At 40.8% G+C, this 21,192-nt stretch overlaps 1 protein-coding gene across 7 annotated transcripts in view; it reads left to right on the plus strand.

Moving 5' to 3' along the window:
- The window catches only part of tnk2b (tyrosine kinase, non-receptor, 2b), a 54,589-nt gene extending 34,085 nt beyond the window's left edge, over window positions 1-20,504 (plus strand). For 4 of the 7 annotated variants that reach the window (XM_051070132.1, XM_018677378.2, XM_051070135.1 and 1 more), the window contains 17 exons: window positions 155-332; window positions 2,217-2,287; window positions 5,283-5,552; window positions 5,710-5,862; window positions 6,479-6,642; window positions 8,036-8,155; window positions 8,487-8,613; window positions 8,818-8,964; window positions 9,398-9,492; window positions 9,726-9,920; window positions 10,231-10,322; window positions 10,890-11,012; window positions 11,305-11,738; window positions 11,892-13,133; window positions 15,011-15,106; window positions 15,999-16,129; window positions 16,844-20,504. In XM_051070132.1, coding sequence (XP_050926089.1) covers window positions 155-332; window positions 2,217-2,287; window positions 5,283-5,552; window positions 5,710-5,862; window positions 6,479-6,642; window positions 8,036-8,155; window positions 8,487-8,613; window positions 8,818-8,964; window positions 9,398-9,492; window positions 9,726-9,920; window positions 10,231-10,322; window positions 10,890-11,012; window positions 11,305-11,738; window positions 11,892-13,133; window positions 15,011-15,106; window positions 15,999-16,129; window positions 16,844-16,850 — 3,645 coding nt within the window. In that variant the 3' untranslated portion in view covers window positions 16,851-20,504. The remainder of the gene's footprint in view (window positions 1-154; window positions 333-2,216; window positions 2,288-5,282; window positions 5,553-5,709; window positions 5,863-6,478; window positions 6,643-8,035; window positions 8,156-8,486; window positions 8,614-8,817; window positions 8,965-9,397; window positions 9,493-9,725; window positions 9,921-10,230; window positions 10,323-10,889; window positions 11,013-11,304; window positions 11,739-11,891; window positions 13,134-15,010; window positions 15,107-15,998; window positions 16,130-16,843) is intronic. The other 3 variants (XM_051070136.1, XM_051070137.1, XM_051070133.1) reach the window with 2 other exon arrangements.
- The last annotated feature ends 688 nt before the right edge of the window (window positions 20,505-21,192 follow it).

The following is a 21,192-nucleotide window of genomic DNA, read 5'->3' on the forward strand; positions in this document are numbered from 1 at the left end:
AGCAAAGCATGGTTTGTTTGTTGCTCAGTGGTTTTCTCTCTGGCTGTATTTTGCAGATTTTGGACAGAGCATTGAGAACTTTCAAAATTGCACATTGAATGTTGAATGATTTATACTCAGTTTCCCATATTCTGTGTGTGTATGTGTGTTACAGAAACTGGGCAGTAGCATGCAGTGTGAGGAAGGCACAGAATGGCTGCTGGAGCTGCTGATGGAGGTGCAGTTGCAGCAGTACTTCCTGCGGATTCGAGATGACCTCAACGTCACGCGGCTGTCACACTTCGACTACGTCAAGAATGAAGACCTGGAGAAGATCGGCATGGGGCGACCTGGTGAGACAGATGTGTGTGTGTGTGTGTGTTTGTGTGTGCACCAGTTTTCTTGTGCTTTAGTCACATATCAGAGCTTGTTTGTTTGCAGAGTATATATTTTTGTGTATTTGCGCATTCAGTCTACCCAAGGACTGAAAGTTTCTTCAGTTCTGCTGGGATCCTGAAAAGACAACATCATGTCAGACAATAAATGTGAAAAAAGTGCTTTTCCTGCTCCCACTGGAAAACCCATAGGTCTGAAAAACCTAACTATAGTGTAATATCTTCCCGAAACCAAGTAATAGCCTGTGAATAACCTGATGGCTGCATGTCCAAATGTTCACTGGCTCTCCAGAGGTTGTGGTCCTTTTTCCTCTTTCAACACATCACCTTTTCTTTCCTTTTTAGCCACACTAGTGACACGGCTTTAGGGATAATGATGTCAATCCATCAGTTTTGCACAGACATTTCTGATTCCCAGAGGATGAATCCTAATGACTTTGGTGATTCCACAACTTTTCATCTAGTGCGACCACGAGACTGACAACTACTTAATGGATGTTGGTCACAGTCTCTAGGATAAATTGTAACAACTTTGGTGATTCCTTAAATTATAGTACAGTACCTTGTACTGTACCTTGTATTACTTTGGTTTGTTACCAAATACCTGGGAAAACAGTAAGATTCTTATCAGCCTCAGTTGTACTTTGTGTTTACCACTAAACTATGACGTGAACGTGGTTAACATTATACCTACTAGCATTAGTATGCTAGCATTGTCGTTAAAGTATGTTAGCATGTTAACCATGGCCTGCAGATATTAATGTAGCATTTAGGTGGAAGCACTGTGTGGAGCCTAAGTACAGCCTCACAGAGCCACTAGCATAGCTGAACACCAGCCAGATAATGCTAATCTTAAACTGTGGCTTGGTTGTTTCACTTTGGCAGACAAGTGAATATCATATGGTGTGAAACATCCATCGGACAAATCAGAGAGTGAATTTTGGAAACTTTCAAGAATGCTAATGTCTAACTGCCTGGCTTGTTTTGACTGTGCTCCTCTTTCTCTTTCTTTGAATAATCATAACCAGGCAGCATTCATCTCCTTAGCTCCTATCTTTTCCTGATTAGCTGTGATGTCTTTAAGTATACCTGAGAGTGGCAGGGCTACCTATTTTTTAATGCAGTGGTACCCTGCCTCATTTCAATCATTAATTATACAAAATAGAGAGATTAAAAGCTAAGTGAATACAAATGAATAGTGTCTTTCTGATTTTCATTTTGCTTTTGTATGACTATATAAGGCAAAATTCTACATCTATATATAGTCTAAAGTATTACTTTTGTCTGCAGTAATGGCAGTGTGCCATTTGGCTTACCCTTAGCAAAGCTGGAGCAAATCCTCCATCACTAATACCCCTAATATCATTTTAAAGTCACAACTGGTAATTGGGTACAATAGGAGGGGACAAGTCTTTTGTCTGCAGAGTGTGTGTGAAGGGGATGGCAGCAGTAATGTTCTAAATCCAGTTACTGAAACCCTCAGGGCCTTGGCTTCAGAGCCGCTTAAGACTAATTACACCCACTTCTCCTGTTCATACATTCACTCCCATCTCTCTCTTCTCCTGTTCCCCAGGCTTTCAGTGTTTTTTTTCTTTCCTTTTATTTGCTGTTCTGTTTTAATTAAACTTTATCTCCAGTCGCTTCTCACATTTGGTATGACTTTGCCCTTCATATTTTCTCCCCCATTTCCCATCTACTCTTCGCATTTTCTCTTCACCCCCTCTCCTACAAAGCTTCTCTGCATTTCTGTGCAATTATGGGAGATTTGTTGAAATTCTATATAGTATACCTTCTGTAACTCAACTCTTAACTGATCATATTTCTTTTATTCTCTTGATAAAGGGCAGAGACGACTGTGGGAAGCTGTGAAAAGGAGGAAAGCCATGTGCAAGCGCAAGTCCTGGATGAGCAAGGTGACAGATATAGACAGGAACAACATACACACACATACACACTCGCAGGACTCATTTATTATGGTACATGGTATGCTTGACATTATGTCGCCACAGTGGCGTCTGTCTGCCTGTCTGTCAGTGTGGATACTTTCATATGAACACAATAACTCCTGAACAATACATGGTAGAAACTTCACAGTGTTACCACAGTTCACCCCTCTATAGATTATATGATCATTTTGCAACACCTTGAACAAATTTTGGCATCATCAGTTTTTCATAGTTTCTTATTGAAGACAAGTGTGTAAATATAGACATATCTGCTTAAATGTCTGCATTAGCAGTAGTAGTAGTGTTGTGTGAATGGCCACATAGTGTCGAAGTGTCGACCATAGTGACCAGTGTGACACCAGTTTATGACTTTACTGAGCCATTTTGGGCTGAAAGCAGAAGTTTGGGAAACATGGTCTAAGTGATTCCTTGATTGGCTCTGTGACTGCTTTTTGAAAGAAAAACACATCTGTTCCACACAGATGTGTTTGCATCTGTAGGGAACATTCTTCCAGAGAACAAGACAGCTTGACCCTTCACATGAGGATGAGCACGTCCACATTCAGAAACAGAAAAACACATAAACACTGGAGTCAAGTCACAAGAGTTGGTGACACACAGATTCAGAACACGCTGCATTCACAGAAATGTTGTCTCAGGAAGCAGTCAATTTCTCCCTTAAAGAGACATAACCAGGCATGACACACTTTTTCACTTAGTTTAAATAAAAGCTTAAAGATAGAAAAATTAAAAGGTACCTCCTGCACAAGTTCACTCAGGCTCAGGGGAATGATGCATGGAGCAGATGTTGCCAGTACCATGTATGTGTGTGCGTGTGTGTGCGTGTGTGTGTGTGTGTGTGTGTGTGTGTCTTGGCTGTTCTCAGTGGATGCTGTGGTGCCCAGAGGATGGTGCTTGTCGTCTATAATTACACCTGTCTGTTTCCGTGTCTGGCACCATCTTCAGCTTGAGTAATCTGCTTCCTCAGCCTGTGTGTGTGTGTGTGTGTGTGTGTGTGTGTGCATGTGTACGTATGTACATGCATGCTTGCCTGCCTGCCTCCCTGCCTGTGTGTGTATGTGTGCTGCTCTGTCATAGTCAGAATCTTTTGCATTTCAAGCCTCCTATTTGAAACCCACTTACCACACAGTGACCACAGCGAGGTGGTGTTTTTAAAAAGGTCTGCAGCATTATGTCATGTCTGGTCCAGTGTGAATGTGAAACCACACACCCCTTGCTACTGTTTATATCTGGCCAGTCAAATATGTTTGGCCCTAGGCATTCATTGACACCTCTTTTTCACTGATGATACCATTTCTGAATTCTGACCTTTGTTCATGAGCCAGTTAAGAGTTCACATTTGTTTCATTGATTGACTTCATTGAACAAACATTAACTCACTGCTTTAAAGCAAACATTGTTTTACCCATAAAAACATTATTACATTTCTTTGTATCCCCACTATCTGGTATCAACACCAGTTTCTGTGCATTCCTATTTTGGTAAATGGTCTTATTTAGGGTCTCTAAACAAAGCTTTCCCTTGAAGGCTCTGCACAGCGCATAGATTGTATGGATTAAAATTTAGGCAAACTGAAAGCACTTAACGACTCACACAAACACACATATACATGCACACAGAAACATTCACTAAATCTAATAGTGCTTCCTAATGAGTACTTCCTAACAGCTAAGTCATTCCTGCTATGTTGTCAGCACTTAAGACAAGAGGCAGGAAATTTCTCCATCTAGCATAATGATAAGTCTGTGTGTGTGTGTGTGTGTGTGTGTGTGTGTGTGTGTGTGTGTGTGTGTGTCTGAGGGCTTGTTTTGCTATATTTGTGGGGTCCAAAAACCGGGAGCCCACTGTACTTGTGGGGTCTGGAAGCTTTGTAGGGACCCAAATGCTGGACCCCCACAATGGGATGGCTGTTTTAGGGTTAAGACATGGTTTCAGGGTTAGGGTTAGAATAAGGTGTAGGTTAGGGTTTATGAAGGTTAAGATTAGGGTAAGGGGCTTGGAAATGCATTGAGTCAATGACAGGTCCCCACAAAGATGTGTGAGTGTGTGTGTTTGATTTCCTGCAAAGCCATTAGTTACTGTTGAAAACATTCACCATATGTGTTGTACATTCATTATTCAACACATGTACAGATATTTCACATACAGTAAGAGCTAGAGCCTGAATTTATTGTTTTGAGTGTGTGTCCTTGTTGGAGGCAGAGAGGCTGCTCCACATCCCCTAAGTTCCTCTGTGAAAGTGGTCTGACTGCTGGATGCTGGCCACACCTCGACCTGCTTTACAACCACACAATCCTTACACTGTACACACCACATATACACCAATGCATTTCCAACAGCAACGGGGAAGCAGGTAGAATGATGAGGCTCTATGTTTCTGCTGAAAGGTGCATTATGGTTGTGCCTTGAAGAGCACCTACAGTGGATTTAGTGTCTCTGTAGGTATGTAGAGGCCCCAACCAAAGCTGACACTCCCATAAAAATTACATATGGGGGCTATTTGGGCTACACTGAGACTCCAGCAACTGTTACTAGTCTGCTTGTGCTTCTGTAGTGCTAGTTGGTAATGTAGATATCATGCAGCAGGTTGAAGAAAAGCTACATTATCTTCAAGCAAAACTGTTTCCGGTGTAAACCTCTTCCTTGCTTCTATTGTTACTAATGAATGAAAGAATGTGAAAACATACAATGTTATCAGTGCCTGATAATGCAAGCTACTTTGTATTGCTGCAGGCCTACGACAGTGAGTTAGAGACGAGAGTAGCTGTCGAAGCTTAGAATTGTAAATGTATTTGTAAAATTGTAAATTGTGTTTGGTGACTGCCCTCCCTTTCCACCCCATACATACCACGTCACCTTTTTATTTCTCATACACACAAGCTCTTTGTCTAGATGTTGATTGCTTTCTTTGTTTTTCATCTCTTCTTCTGTTCCTTTCTAGGTGTTTAGCGGGAAGCGTCCAGAGGGAGGAGACTTCCCCCAGCAGGGCCAGCCGGCCTCCTCCTTTCGAAAGCTGTCTCCCACACCTCCCCTGGGCCTGGGGGAGGGAGTCCTGGCCGCACAGCCTGGAGGTGGTGCTCCCCCTGATGGGCAGCAGCAAGGTCTGACCTGCCTCATCCCTGAGAAGGACTTGACATTGTTTGAGAAGCTTGGGGACGGCTCCTTTGGCGTTGTGAAGAGAGGAGAGTGGCTGACACCTGCAGGGAAGGTGGTGAGGAGACCTACACTACAACATTATTCAGTTCTCTACATAAGACTGACTCTGTGTATTCATACTGTCTTTATGATAAGTTTGTGTGAGTTAGATTAGAAATGCTTGCGGAATGAATTTCGAAACAATTGTAGGAAATCTTTATACTGTTTTCCAGCTGAACGTAGCTGTGAAGTGTCTCAAGACTGACGTGCTCAGCCAGCCCGACGCTCTGGAAGATTTCATCTGTGAGGTCAACGCCATGCACTCCCTGGACCATCAGAACCTCATTCGCCTCTACGGTGTGGTGCTCACACACCCAATGAAGATGGTAGTGGACACACAGAAATGCACGCACACAGGGAGGAATACACAGAGACACAAACACATACAGTGCAGTATGGCACAGGTGTATATTAGCCACTTGTGTACTCACTTTTCTTGGTTTCCCTGTGCTCTCACTTAAACCCACACATACTTAACACACTACAAAACACAGTTGCTCTCAGGCAGTCTCTCAGCTCACTTAATGACCTTAAAGTATATTTGAATCAGGTCAGGCATCTCAAGGCTTTTGTCATGACCAGGGAGAGTGATGGTGGACGGAGGGCTAAAATAAGGGCTGACATTTTGGTTTTAGTTATTTCCTCAGGGATTCTTGGACTATTTTTGCCAAATTGTATTTGGACCATGTTATGATTACCTATTGCCAGCGCCTCTTTCTATTCTTTTGTTTCTATTGTTTTTGTCCCATTGTATTTGCATGAACGTATCTCTTACTCCTATTTTCACCTCTATTCCTGTTTTCACCTAAATCTTTTCTTATCTGTATCACTTATTCATTCCTTTTTCCGTTTTCTGTTTATTATTATATTTTACTACTTATCGCCACATTCCTCCTTCCTATTTTCACCCACCCTCTTTGTATCTCTCTTTGTGTTCTGTAGGTGACGGAGCTGGCTCCTCTTGGTTCTCTGCTGGAGCGTTTGCGATGTGTTCGTCCACAGGGTCCCGTGTTGATCCACACTCTTTGTCAGTATGCTGTACAGGTGGCCTGTGGCATGGCCTACCTGGAGCAGAGGAGGTTCATCCACCGGGACCTGGCAGCCAGGTAGGTGACAGAGAACTTTTTAAGGTGTACTTAATAAGTTTTGTCTGCAAAAAAAAAAAAAAGGCAAAGTCTCTCTCTCAAAGTGTATTTCTTTAATTCTCTATAAAACACATTTTTCTTTTCAGGATATTTTTACTGGTATGTTGAATTATTTATATTGCTTCTCCCTCTCCTCCACCCAGACATTTACAAGCCATTACAGGGAGACTTGGCTCACAAACAGAATGAGTCAGTTGTTGGCTGGCTCTACTGGGTGGTCTAAGTTCTTGTTCTTTCCCAAATTAGTCACTTTCACTTAAGTGTTGACACTACTTAGAAAAAGCTTAATAGCTGGTAAAAATGAATCACTTTCCCAGTCAAAGTTGAGTTAAAATGGCAATGACTACACTCTTACAGTATACCAAACACTGAGAAGTTTCCTGAGCTCTAGTTTTAAATTCTGGACCATCAAAGTCCTGCTGGGTTTATATAGTTAATAGTATTCCTCAGATATTCCATATTTATTTGATGCCTCCAATGAAAACCTGTGGTAGGTCCTGTGTTGTAGGACGGTGTTATGATTGGGATATATTTTATGTGGTGGGATCACATTTTGAACATTGCTAATAATTGAGCCTCACAACTGCCCCATTTTTGGTGGATGTAGGTCAACAGGCAACAATAAAATGCACCTCATAAAAAACTTTTTTGTTCATTTCCTACTAGAGTGTAACAATTCACTGAAATTCTGTTGAGATTTGACTTTATTTTTTATGTTAAGTTCAATTTGATTGTCTTTCTTTCTTATCTCAACTGCTTAACAGGTATCACAATATCAGTTTTAATGGGTGCTATGACTGTGTGTGGAGAGCAGATATAACTGTTAAGACTTGTGTGATTGAGCTTTAATCAAAGTTGAAATATTGATATATAGAAATTGTTGCACCTCAATTTCCCACAACACTCAGTAACTTTAAGATGCAGTGTTAAAAAAGTTAGAATAGAATAGTCTTTATTGTCACTGTTTCAAAACAATGAAATACTCTTTAACAGCTCTAGAATGACAGATACATATAAAAAGTCAAAAGAATAAAAACAATTAGATGAAAAAATGACTATCAAAATATGGATGATGTTTACAGTGATATATAAGATATAGTACAGTGATATGTATGATATATACAGTGGTCTAGTGCAAAATGATAGAATGAAAGAATGTAAACTACAGAAGTGACTGTGTACTTAGTTACTATTTCTATTACTATTACTATTTCTGAGTATAACATGTATGGACAGCATTGTATTTCTAACCTGTATGAAAGGTGGTATACAAATAAAGTTTGATTGAAAGTTTGATTGATGGACATCTATGTTTAAAAATGAAAATGTTAAATATTTGGCCCTGTCTCTCCAGGAACATCCTGTTGGCCTCAGCTCACAGAGTGAAGATCGGTGACTTTGGACTGATGAGGGCGCTGCCTAACAACCATGAGCACTATGTCATGCAGGAGCATCGCAAGGTCCCCTTTGCATGGTGGGTGGACTCAAGGAGCTACATAGCAACTTAAGCTGTACTTGGATATGGTCCAGAGTTTGATATGAGTGGTTTTAGTTAGGGTGTGAACCCAACTCATTTTATTGAGTTTCCACAGAAAAGTATGACTGGTCAAAGCTGCATTCCAGCCCTGCTGTTAATTCTTATTAAACAAGGCTTGCTCTGCTTTTTTGATTTCTTTCCCAAATTCTGTGTCAGTCAAGCGACAAGTTAGAAATCTGTCTTGCTCTGATTGATTTTATCCATATGTATATAGACAGCACTGTGGATAATTGATTTATATAGTTTTGTGTTTTGTGTCATACTCCAGGTGCGCCCCAGAAAGTCTGAAGACCAGGACATTCTCCCATGCTACAGATACATGGATGTTTGGAGTCACTTTGTGGGAGATGTTCACACATGGTCAGGAGCCTTGGCTGGGTCTTAATGGAAGCCAGGTAAATGTGCACAGAAAATAATATGGAAGCATATTGTATACATTATATACATAGACATAAACATCTAGAAGCCAAAGTATCTCAGATGGACCCACAAAAGTAGTCACAGTTTTTCATTGCCTCACTAATATGTTTTTCAATTGTCCTCTTTCCTCTTTTGTCACTCTTGTTTTCTCTTTTGTATAAAAAAACCCTTTATTTTAGATTCTACACAAGATTGATAAAGAATGTGAACGCCTCCCTAAGCCTGAGGACTGTCCGCAGGATATCTATAATGTCATGCTACAGTGTTGGGCACAAAAACCAGATGACAGACCTACTTTCGTCGCCCTGAGAGAGTTCCTGCTTGAGGTAAGGAAGAAGTCATGTAAGTAGCCAATGGTGTCTAAAGGGGGAGTGTTAAAGGGGCTATTTGTAAGTTTTACTATCACTACATAGCTAATGTTAGCATTAACAGCTTACTTGACAGTCTGGAAAAAATGTTGCGAGTTTAGCATCAAACTTCATTCCTATACGTGCGAAGAGCTGTTTCCACAGCAATGGCAATGTACTTAGTATGCTAACCAGCTAGCTCTGGTTACTTTCACTTTCTGATTTCAATTCACTGTAATGTTGTAGAGGTGGCACTGCTCAGAGGGCATATTCTAACCTACTACTGTAAAGCTCCACCTCGTGGACATATAAATACTGAAAAATGCCCTCACCTGAAATAACTATGAGAACTGTCTTAAAGTTTGCTGTGTTAAAAATACTTTGGTGTGTTCTGTGTGTGTTTGTTTTTCAGACCATGCCCACAGACATGTGTGCTCTGCAGGACTTTGACGAGCCAGACAAACTGCAGATCCAGGTCAATGATGTCATCACCATCATAGAGGGAAGGTGTGTATAAATAAGAATTTCAGACTTAAAAGTAAAAATAAACCTAGTTCCCAACCTCACTACTGATAAATTCCAGCGGTCTTAAAATATATTAAGACTCATGTACCTTGTCAATAATAAAAAGATTTTGAATTTCTAATAAACTACATGAACTGTACTTTAATTGGCAAGTTGCTAAATATACAGTAGGATTATTTGATGTGGTAGTTATCCTCACTATCTTTGTCTCTCAGGGCAGAGAACTACTGGTGGCGAGGTCAAAACAAACGTACTCTTAAGGTCGGACAGTTCCCCAGAAACGTGGTGACATCAGTAGCGGGTTTGTCAGCTCATGACATAAGCCGGCCACTCAAGAACAGCTTCATCCACACAGGACACGGAGACACCAACCCTCATCGCTGCTGGGGCTTCCCTGACAGGATTGATGAGTAAGGAGCAGCTTCTCATTTATTAACTTTTAGTGTTGTGTAATTTAGTTCAACAAGGTACCCAGAGACGTTTTTACATGGTCTAGATATCTCCTCATCACTTAGTATATTTGTATCATAATTCAGCCCATTTTGGTGGTCTGTCTTGTTAGTTTCTGTTGGGTTGTAGTAGTAATAAGGTTTCACCAGTAGATGGCAGTAGTACATCATTTTAAATGTCAACCAGCTTCTTGTAATACAACACTCAGGTTAGTTAAATTCACTACATTGACATGTACTGAAATGAAGTATGTCCCTCTCCTCCCTCCAGTTTGTACCTCGGGAATCCCATGGATCCTCCTGACGTTCTGGGTTTAGACCTCAGTGGGACTCGGCCCACACAGCTACCAGGACGAGCTAAAAGTGAGTGGATGAGCTTTTATAAGTTCAAATTACAAACACTATCAGATATGCATTCTTTTAAACTGCAGCCTATCCACCATCACTTGTTTAGTTTGTGCCAGAGGACTCATTTATGTTGATGTTTTGATCTAAAAGTCAAGGATGGGAAGGAAATTGGGATTTGTGTCATGGTACTGAAACAACATACCTGCAGGCCTTAATTTAAAGATCTCCTTAGTAACACACTCATCATATATTACATATTATAAATACATACATATTTTACCACACAAAATCATTTTTTTACATTTCTTAAGCAGCCCCCCATTGCAAATACAGACCTACAGTCTGTTTTGATGTCTAACTACAAATGTTACTGATGTAAACAAACACTGCAAATTTTAGTTGAGGACCACCAAAACAACTTGCTTTTCTTTTCTTTTTTTCTAACACTTGCTTGCAAAGCTTTCAAATGCAACCTGACATTTGCTTTCTGCTTTTTTTCTGATCTTTTTATCTTCGCTACTGTCATTTTTTTCCCTCTCTGTTTCTCCTTTGCGGTGGCGGTTTCTGTTTTTATTTCTCCAGAGGAACCTCCTCCCCGTCCTCCTCAACCAGCAGTGTTAATCAAGAGTAAGTCTGGTTTCTCTCAGCAGCTCCTCACCCATTGCTCCTGCCCTCTCTGTTCCCTCCTAGCTCCACTCCTCAAAGGTACATCCCATATTTTTAGTCTCTTCTCTGCCTGTGTTTGCAGTGATTCTGTCATCTACTATCATTTCAGTCTAAACATCTTTGTCTCTCCATCTTTTCACCCTTGTGTCCCACTAACAGGTGTGCAGTGACCTTGCTGTGCACTAGAGGACTAACTTCAAACCCTAAGACTTTATTGGAGCGGGGTGTATTTTGTAGTGTGAAGTGGTCTTAGAGAGCTTCAGTGTCATCACTTTCTCAATGTTAAGTAAATTAGTAAATTAATGAAGGTATTGTGTGTTTGTGTTTCCAGAGCCTTGTTACGATCCAGTAAACGATGATGAAGATCTGACCCCTGCAGGACTAAAGAGATTATCGCTTCGGAAAACGGGTTCTGTCAAAGGCTTAAAACTTAAACCTGCTGCATGGGTCTCCGCTTCCAAACAGGGGAGTAGCCGGACTTCAGGCTCAGGCTGCAACCCCAACAGTGAAGTGTCCCTCATTGACTTTGGGGAGGAGTTCCCCCCAACCACACCCTCCCCCTCCCCTGTAGTTGAAATTCAGATCCCCTCACTGGCAAAGCTGGCTTTGGAAGCAGAGAACATCCTGGATCGGACTCCTCCTCAGAGTCCATCTAGATCATTGCCCCGACCCCTTCACCCCACACCAGTAGTGGACTGGGATGCAAGGCCATTACCCCCACCCCCAGCCTATGATGATGTAGCCCAAGACGAAGATGATATGGAGGTACGGTAGGAGGTGATACAGCATATTTGACACTATCCCAAAATTGAATGGGAATAAGAATGTCAATCATTTAGTTTAGTAGTAGAGCGTATTGACGTCGTAAATTGTTTTGATTGTTTCAAGAAATATGTTTAATCCTCTTTCCTCTTTAAGGTGAGCTCCATCAACAGCTCCGAGCAGCAGCATGGGGAGGAACAGAGTGATGTCTGTAACCCAGATGAGGCTGACAAGGCTGTCTCTGCTGGACAGAAGGTGCAGGGTGAGGTGCTTGTCTCCAGGGGTTCAGACAGACCAGGCCTGGAGGATAATCTCTTTCTTCCTAGCAAGCAGAGCCAGGGCCTGTCCACATCTTTCTCCCAGTCTGCTGAAATCTTCCAAGAGCTCCAGCAAGAGTGCATGAGGAGGCTCAACGTACCAACAGGAAGCGCTGCTAGGTCGAGCTCCCCATCCCAGACCTCTGCTTCAGCTCCCCAGTCTCCTCACACCCTTCAGACCCAGGACACACATCAACAAAGCGTCTTCTCCTCCAATGAAGACAAACCCCAGATCCCCCCACGTGTCCCTATCCCCCCTCGCCCTATAAAAAGGGGTGACTACACATCTGCTCGCTGGTCAAGGGATCTCTCTCTGTCACCAACGCCAGCAGACACCACAGAGGACCTCTCAGGCCCAGACCAGAACCGACCACCTCAGATCCCTCCAAGGGACCCTCTGTCCCAGACAGGCTCCAGGACTCCTAGCCCCATGGGCCTGGTAGTGGGCTCTCCCCAGCAGAGAGTCTACTCTGTCAGCCCCACCACCATGCAGGCTCCCCTTACCTCCTGCCCCCACACACACACCTACGGCTCCTACCTCTCCACCTCTCCAGGTAAACTCATGCCTACCACACACAGCTTCGCCTCAGATCCTAAATATGCTGCACCCAAAGTGATCCAGGCCCAGGCGCAGGGGAAGGACCCCGCCAGCAAGGGTCCCTGCATCCTCCCCATCGTACGTGATGGACGTAAAGTCAGTAACACCCACTATTACCTTCTGCCAGAGAGACCGCCATACCTTGACAGATATGATCGCTTCTTCAGGGAGGCAGAGAGCCTTCCTGTCAGCAGTGTGGAGGAAAGGCATGTACGGCAAGCTAACACCGCCACTGTCAGACCCATGGTGGTCAGCAGCCAGACTGTCCAGGGACATGCCCAGGGACAGGGCCTTGTCCAGCCAGGCGAGCTGAAAGCTAATTTCTCCTCCAACAATAACAGCAGTCTGGGTGGACCACGGTCAGGGATGAAGACATCAGTTAGTCTCCCTCGTGTCTGCTCAGATGGGCTGACAGCACCAGTGGTCAGTGCTTCCTGTACCAGGACAGATGGAGGAGGGAACTCAGCTGACAGGGTCAAAATGGTAAGATCAGAGATAATGACATTGCCTTTGAAACATGCTCAAAGCAGTGTGATATTTTATCTGTAATATATAGTTGACCTCATGTTCTCTTTAATGCTACTTTGACTGCTTTTTGTAAATTACATAACAAGCATAGTCCTTAAACAGAGAGCCATGTGTTCTTAGTTCTCTATCATTAGTGTGAGAGCCAATGCTTCCATTATTATGAGATTAAGTCATTATCTCACAGATATGGGCTAAAATATCAGTGCAGTTTTCAGGGTAATCCAGTAGCATTGGTCTGAGAAGTAATATGACTTTGAATATTATGTAATAGAGTGCAGTGTATATTTGATATGTGGCTTGTTTGACTTCTTCCAGTTGCAACTTGCACTTTCAAGAATGACATAGTTAATGTAGCATTTAAATTGAATTTGAAAACAAATATATATATATATATATATATATATATATGTTGTATGTGTATATATATGTTATGCGGTACAGTATATTACATTTATTTGTGCATTGTACACAAGGGGGCAACAGAAGGTAATTTTTACTGGTTGTGCACTCACGCACACACGTGTGTGTTTTTCTCTTTCTGACACTGAGAGACAGAGTTTAATACAAGAGTTTAGTACAAGAGTCAGGGACATGCCTTGTCCAGGGAAATTGCTGGCACATACAATATGATAGTGTTTAATTGCTCACATCTGTTATAATTGAACAGATTACCTCCCTGTCCAACTTCAAATCATTATCAGAATCAAGTTATAATTGATATGTAAAACATAATTTTCATAATTGGAGCTGAACTTATTAAAGCCAGTGACTCAGAGTTAATTAAATGGGAGGTTCCACTTCAATTTGTGTTGAGTTCAAAACTTGGTAGCATACAAACATGTTTTCTGTCACAATGCAAAAGCACAAAAAAAACTTCAACACAAAAACTTGTACTAACTTATCAGAGAACATGCCAGTATCCTTTGGAGAAAAAAGGGCCATGTTAATTTTCACTGGGGATAGAATTTAAAAGAAAAGGAACCAGACTTTGATTGGTTCTGTTTGCTGGCCAATTGATTCCAACAGAGATTGAGCTTGATTGAACTGGAGTCAGAATCACTGCCCAACACAGAAGGCTCTACATTGATCAGGCACTTGGGATTTTGTAGTGGATACAGAGATCTATGCTAGCTGTGCTAGCTGTACATATATATATATACACACACACATATATATGTGTGTGTGTGTGTGTGTGTGTGTGTGTGTACAAGAGTCAGGGTTAGTACTAAACTCTTGTATTAAACTTTGTCTCTCAGGAGTTTAATACAAGATATAGCCATGCACAACATTAGCAATGGAAGCAGCAGAGGTGACCAAGTACCAAGAAATATTGACAACAGTTAAAATGTTTATGTATATGAAATCCATGACTATGCTGCTAGAAATTCCCATCACACTCAGGAGCACTGTCAGAATTACAATGTTGAAATTGGAGTCAGCTTAAGTTGGATTTGGATAAACATAATCAGTAGAACTCAAACAAGTTTAATTCAGTTTGTAAAGAGACAGGGGACTGTTGAAAAAGCCTCATCAAATGCACTGATACTCAAATCAGCACTTGGATTATTACCATCATTTTTTTCAGGTGAAGCTTACAGTAAACAGACAAGCTCTCTCAATTACTCGATTGTCAATTTTAAAGTATCTCTATGTGAAGTATTAATGTCAAGTTGATACAGATGATTTCATCATAAGGAAAAAACACAGTGGTGTGTGTGGGTGTATATGTTGGCACTAGCACTGAGGTCTATCAACAGGAATGAAAAATTAGAGGCAGGGGGATATACAGTTGCTGGATGTTGCAGAGACTTACACTATTGCTGTTGATTCAGGTGCAGGAGGCAGTTCATGGTGTGACAATAGAGGAGTGCCAAGCTGCCCTCCAGAACCACAACTGGAATGTCCAGAAAGCTGTGCATTACTTAAAGGTAAGAACATTTAACAGTGTGCTATGAAAAAGTGCAGTCACTGTAGCCAGTTATTGAAAACCATGTGTTTCCTATGCACTAGTACAGTAAATTGAGTAATCCAATCAGTAACTGGTGTGACTTACCTTTGCCTTTAAAACAGCACCATTTCTCCTCAGAACTCTTGTGCACAGCTTCACAAACATCCCATGATTCCAGCCCACCAAAATAAAAGTCCCATGAAATGGATTATTATGTTGCAGCACTGCTAACTATTAAAAGGGAACCAGAGTCCTCAGTGGTAAACACTGCTGTGCAAAGAGTCTTTAGAGGTCCAGTTCACTGAATCTCAGGTCAGGCTTTAAGTCCATTTCGTCTATAACGTTTTTCTGTACAGCATATAACTGCAAACATGGAGTCATTCACAGTTGCTTACTATAATTTTAAGTTTATATCAGGTTGTGATTGCAGTAACTTTGTTGATCCTTAAGGGAAAAGCAGGTCATTACAGCTGCAATGAGCCAGGTATAAATAAAAAGCATATAGACTCACTGATGTATCTACAGCAGTCCTCAGTGCCCTCTTAACTGGCTGTGGCTAGGGCCATTGTGGGACGATGGAAGATGTTTTTTGTCAGTGGGCATGAGGGAACACTTGAGTGCTCCTTAATAGTGGCAGAAAGTTTAGAAGAGAAAGCAAAATGCAATTCAAAGGTCTCATCTAAGCAACAGAAGTGTGTTTGAACAAAGACACTATGCTTACTGATGCAGTAACATTCACATGTAGGAATAAAAAAAGATGCTGTCTGTAGTTCTTTCTTTTACAGTGACCCTTCAATATTATCTCATGTCATTGCTTCTGTCTTACCCCAGGCATCTTTGTGCAAGTGTTTGATGTTTGTTTGTCTCTGCAGGTGGAGCAGTTGTTCTGTTTGGGTCTGAGGAGCAGGTCAGAGTGTCTAAAGCTGCTGGAGATATGTGACTGGAACCTGGAGGTGGCCAGCACTCAGATGTTAGATAACTATGGATCCACAACAAGGCAGAGGTACAGTACTGTATCTATAGTAGTGTTAACTGAACTATGGGTCATGACTTCATTCACAGAACCTTTTAATATTGTACTCTCCTAGTACTGGCCAGTAGTGACCGTCCTTCTACCTGTTTTACTTAATAATTTACCTTTTAACTTTATATAACACCCACAGCCTCTAATCTACATTTAAAACTCGGTCTAGATATGTAAGTTCACATCTGTGGCATTTTGTGCGTCACTGTGACTGTATTGGTTGTTGAGCACAGCTAGGACCTTGCCCCACATGCTTACGTGAGGTCAGATTTGTCTCATCTCATCTGTCTCTGGAAAACATACCATTAAAATTGTATTCCTGACTGGGCTTAACTGCTTGATATTCTCCCTCCAAACACAATATTACTGCAAGTTTATTAAGAAGTTAACAACAGACATTATACAGTAGGTAGACAGGCAGCAGTGTGATGTAATGAGAATACAGCTGTGGCTCATATGTGGCTGCTGAACTGAGGAAGTTTTCTGCTTTGTTATACTATTCCATAGAAAAATATATATAATGGAAATTATTTTTAATACTTTAACAATCCAATGCGCATCTTCCTTTAAAAGCTTCAAAAGCAGTAGTCGCTCTTGCAAGTCAATGTAAATATCGTTCAAGTTAATTTAGGAGGATTTAACATTTCATCTCACCGTGCTCACAATCTAATCAAATCTTCTTTATATTTGCAGACGGTGACAGAAACCTCAAGCTGCTGAGCTCTGATTGGAACTTCATCCTCAGTAAAACATCATCAGAGGAGGTGAATCTGTCCCTGACCCTTTCTGTTTGATGCTTCAGTCACACCTCCAATCAGAAGACTATAATTTAAGTATGGAAGAACCAAGCACATTATCACTGAACTAGCACAAAATACCAAACTTAATTATAACTCCATTCATACTTACTATGGATTCAGTAATATAGCCTGGGGGTGGAAAAATAAGACTTTGGGTCATATTTTGACTTTTGTCTGAAAGATATATCACTTGTTGCACTTATTATAAAATTTTAGACCACCATCCACAGTCACCGTTAAAAGGCAAAAAAGGCTCATTTGTACATTCAGGATCACTGAGTCAGCCTGAAATGTGTCACTCCAACAGATCCATCACAGAATCTAGGTGCTACCATACTGTCAGATCCTCTCACTGGTATCATCACTGCCATGATTATACCGTTGACCTACTACAGAGAGACACTTAAATCTTTTCCTTTGCTAGTGTCATTTAAGAGTTGGAAGTGAATTAAGAGGCTAGAATGAAATAAGTAACACAATATACACAGTAGTGCTTTTTAAAAAAGGTATTTTGTGAGAATATGACAAGAACTTTTTGACAGTTTGACTGAAAACTGGTATCTCATTCACTGATCACTGAATTGAACCTAAATACTGTACAGTGTATGTACATGTAGGTTATAAAAGGTTAATTAATCAGCTGTATTGCAGCTATAGGATCTGTAGTGCCACTTGAAGCGATTGTTTTCAAGAGCAAATAAATCATATTGTATCTCCACAACATCCATGCACAACAAAACACAAAGCTAATATTTAACTGGCTTTCCATGCCACACTGCACAGGAAATCATTTTGCCTGTTGACTGTTATTAAGAGGTGTGGAGATATGATTATGAAGACTGTCTGCTGCTGAAAGCCTGTGGAGGAAGAATGTGCATTTTATAGCTTAGTGAGGAAAGTTGGTATTGATGCAGTGCTGCACACTCTGTGCTGAAAGTCAAAGGTCAAATCAGTCCAGTGTTGACTTGAATCAAGAGAATTAATGGAAACAGGAGATCAGAGAAGCAGTTTGTCCAAGACTCCTTTTAAAGACCTACAAAACTGTCTAATTTATATTCAAAGGGTATGAACAATATACCCTTTGACATTCATGTATTTGTGAACAAAATAATAGTATATTATAATAGTAATATATTTTAACACAATGCTTAGGGAGAAGAGAAGACTGTCATGTCCATCAGTCCATCACAGGCCATTTTTTTAAATAAATATTCTGTGTGTCCCCTTAAGTCTTTGACTATAGCACAAATAAAGAGAATTCAGAAAGAACTCATTTAAATTCATCTATTGCACAAAGCTGTCTAGGTCTTGATTATGTAAAATGGGATTCTTTTGCCATGATTTGTGCGTAAATTAGAGATTTTTTCAAGCTTAAACATAAGAGCAACTCGCCAAACTGCTCAGCTCCCTTCACTCCAACAGAAATGTTTGCTTTCTGGAAGAAGTCACAAGGACATTTTACTCTGGAAATTCAGCAAAGAATGTAACAATTAAAAAAAAAACTCCAGCTGAATAAAAGCTCAGTGCAGTGCAGACCTGTAGCAGAGCTGAGCTGCTGTGGTTTCTTGATGTCTTGATAGCAGTACTTGTAGTCACTCATCAGTAAGACTCGGGGTAGTTTCCTTGGCCAAATGAAAACAACTGACGACATCATCACTGCTGTTTATTTCCAACATGTTAACTGAAGTCTGCAAAAACTCTTTCCCTTCTCATTAGTCACTCACAACATCGTTAGCATTGTTTCCTCTTTTTTGTCTGTGCTACTGGTCAGCAGTTGTCACTGACTGTTACCATGTCAACACAGCTCTTAGTTCTGAGCTTCGGGGGTGGGTGGCTAACTCTTTAGACTTAAAGTAAGTTGGTCTTTATTTTTGTTCAACAGTCTAAAATATTTTTATGCGACTAGCCCCTGATCTATGACTATTGTCACATGTGGCTCAAGAAGAAATAAAGGCCACACAGTTCCCACACCCCAGATATAGTCTTTCCTTGTTCCATCCCTCTAAGCACTTTGCCCACACAGAACTCCTGTGCATCAGCTGAAAACTTCTGCCAGCTTGGTATTTTCTGCATGCGCCGGGACTACGTTGGCAGCTAATAACAGCAGCATAGTGAAATTTACCCCAAGGTCCTGTCCCATAATCATCACTTAAAACCACAACTGTGATATTTTGGTCAGCAGCCTTAGGGGCAATAATTTTAAACTTCTAGGACGTGTCAGCTCTGGGTGAACTCATTGCTGGACGTGACAATACATTTTCTGACTGTAGTGTCACAGTTGAGCTCCGAGCAATGAACGGTTTAAAACTCAGTCAGCATAGAAAACATTGGGCCTGTCCTGCTTTCTAGTTCAGATATGCCAGTATTTGAGGGATCTACTGAAAGGAAGGGCAATAAAAGGCATTCCACATGCTTTGACTTTGGCTTCTTCACTAATATGTAGTCCAAATGACCAAATGTTTAAAAAAAAAAAAAAAGTTGATGTTGGTCAACACACACTCCCTATGGTGCTTCTCTCTATAGCAAAAAAAACCTGTTTTGCCAACTGGTACCCATCCATTTAATTATAGTATAAATGTCTATCTCCACATGTATGCCCTGGCTTTGTTCCAAACCAACCAACCCCTCCATATGTCCACAAAACCCCTCCAGTATGTGACACGTCTGAGCACAGTCTGTTTGGGCAGAGACTTCAGAAGGCTTCTAAAAAAGCTAATATGGTGCCACAACAAGTGTGCTATCTGCTTGAGTAAATTAAGAGGCTTTAAAAAGAGCAAAAAAAAAAGAAAAAAAAAGAAAGATGTTTTGAATATTTATAAAGGATGTACAGGACTGATTTTAGAAAAACACCCTCCAGTCAAAGCTTTCTCCTGTGTGCAATAAGGCTGCTGTAGAACCTGTAACCTCCCAGTCTGTCCATCCAATCATGAGCTTTCATCATGATGTTTCCTGGTAATTAAATGCACATGAATCACTGTTTTCAAGTGTTTTGTGACTCAGTTTTCCTCCCCACAGTAAGAAGTAGTTGTCCTTAAACACTGATCCAGAGTCGGTTTTGCTATCTCCTATCTGGAATGTGTTGTGGTAAAGCAGACTGTAAACCAGTGCATGAGGACAACTTGATGTGAGGGCTGCCTCCACAGTCTGTCCATGTGTTGTTTGTCTTTATACCAAGCTGCTGTAGTTGTATTAGAAGGACTGAACCTTGTGGTGTTATGATCAACCCAAAGCAACATTGTCCTGTTGTGTCGTGTTGACAGTGATGTTATAAAAACGCTGTTCAGTTCTGTTTGGTCTTTGTTTGCCAGATGAGTTTCTTCAGAAACTGTCTGCTATTTTAAAGTCTTGTTTTTTGCTGTTTTTCCTTAAAACACACTTGCCATTTCTTCCTCATTTGTATGTGTTTGCTTCCCAGAATGTGGTTTATTTTAAATGCCTACTGTACAGCTGGTTGTCATTGTTTTTCTCCTTCTGGATTGATGGAAATATTCAAGAGAAGTTCATGCTGCCGAATTTATAAATGTATTTTTTATTAAAGAATTAATTATTTTTTACCTCTTTTCTTCTGTTGGCAGATCTTTTTTCCATCACCTTTGTTAGTGCTGCTTAAATGGGATATCATGCTGGAGTATTTCTTAAATTGAGACATGCTCCACACAATGCTCGGATTACCAATATGAGACAAATACTGTATTCATGTATTTTAATGGACACTCAAGTGTTTCTGTTCCTTTTAGTATAATTCACAAAAACACAGCAAGGCTCTAGAATGGAAATCTCTGTTTATATTATGCCCATCTGGTTTTGTCAGTGCACTTCATCAAATTTGTGAAGTTCTGAAACCATTTGCCAATTAATACCAGGAAATTAGTCGATAACCATTTTGACAAGAGATGAAGTTGTTTATTGCTTTGACTCAAAATCAGCCACACTAAGTCCTCAGACTTTGTTTTGTTATGAACTAACATAATCACAATGTTAATCTGCTGATCTGTAGCAGGTAAAGTATAAGGGTTAGTACAGTCACCATCTTAGTTAGAATGCTAACATTTGCTTATTGGCATTAAACACATGTTCAGCTGAGACTGATGAGAAAGTCATTAGTTTTGCAGGTATTTGCTCATAAAGCAAACCAATTTAGACCAGATGGCACTGGGTGAAAAGTGAATAACACAGTGATTACTGTGAATAATACCTGTGAGAATATGAGCATCTGAGCCAAATTTCATGGAAGTCCATCCA

Source organism: Lates calcarifer, linkage group LG4 (genome assembly GCF_001640805.2).
Source record: "Lates calcarifer isolate ASB-BC8 linkage group LG4, TLL_Latcal_v3, whole genome shotgun sequence".
Lineage (NCBI taxonomy): Eukaryota > Metazoa > Chordata > Actinopteri > Centropomidae > Lates > Lates calcarifer.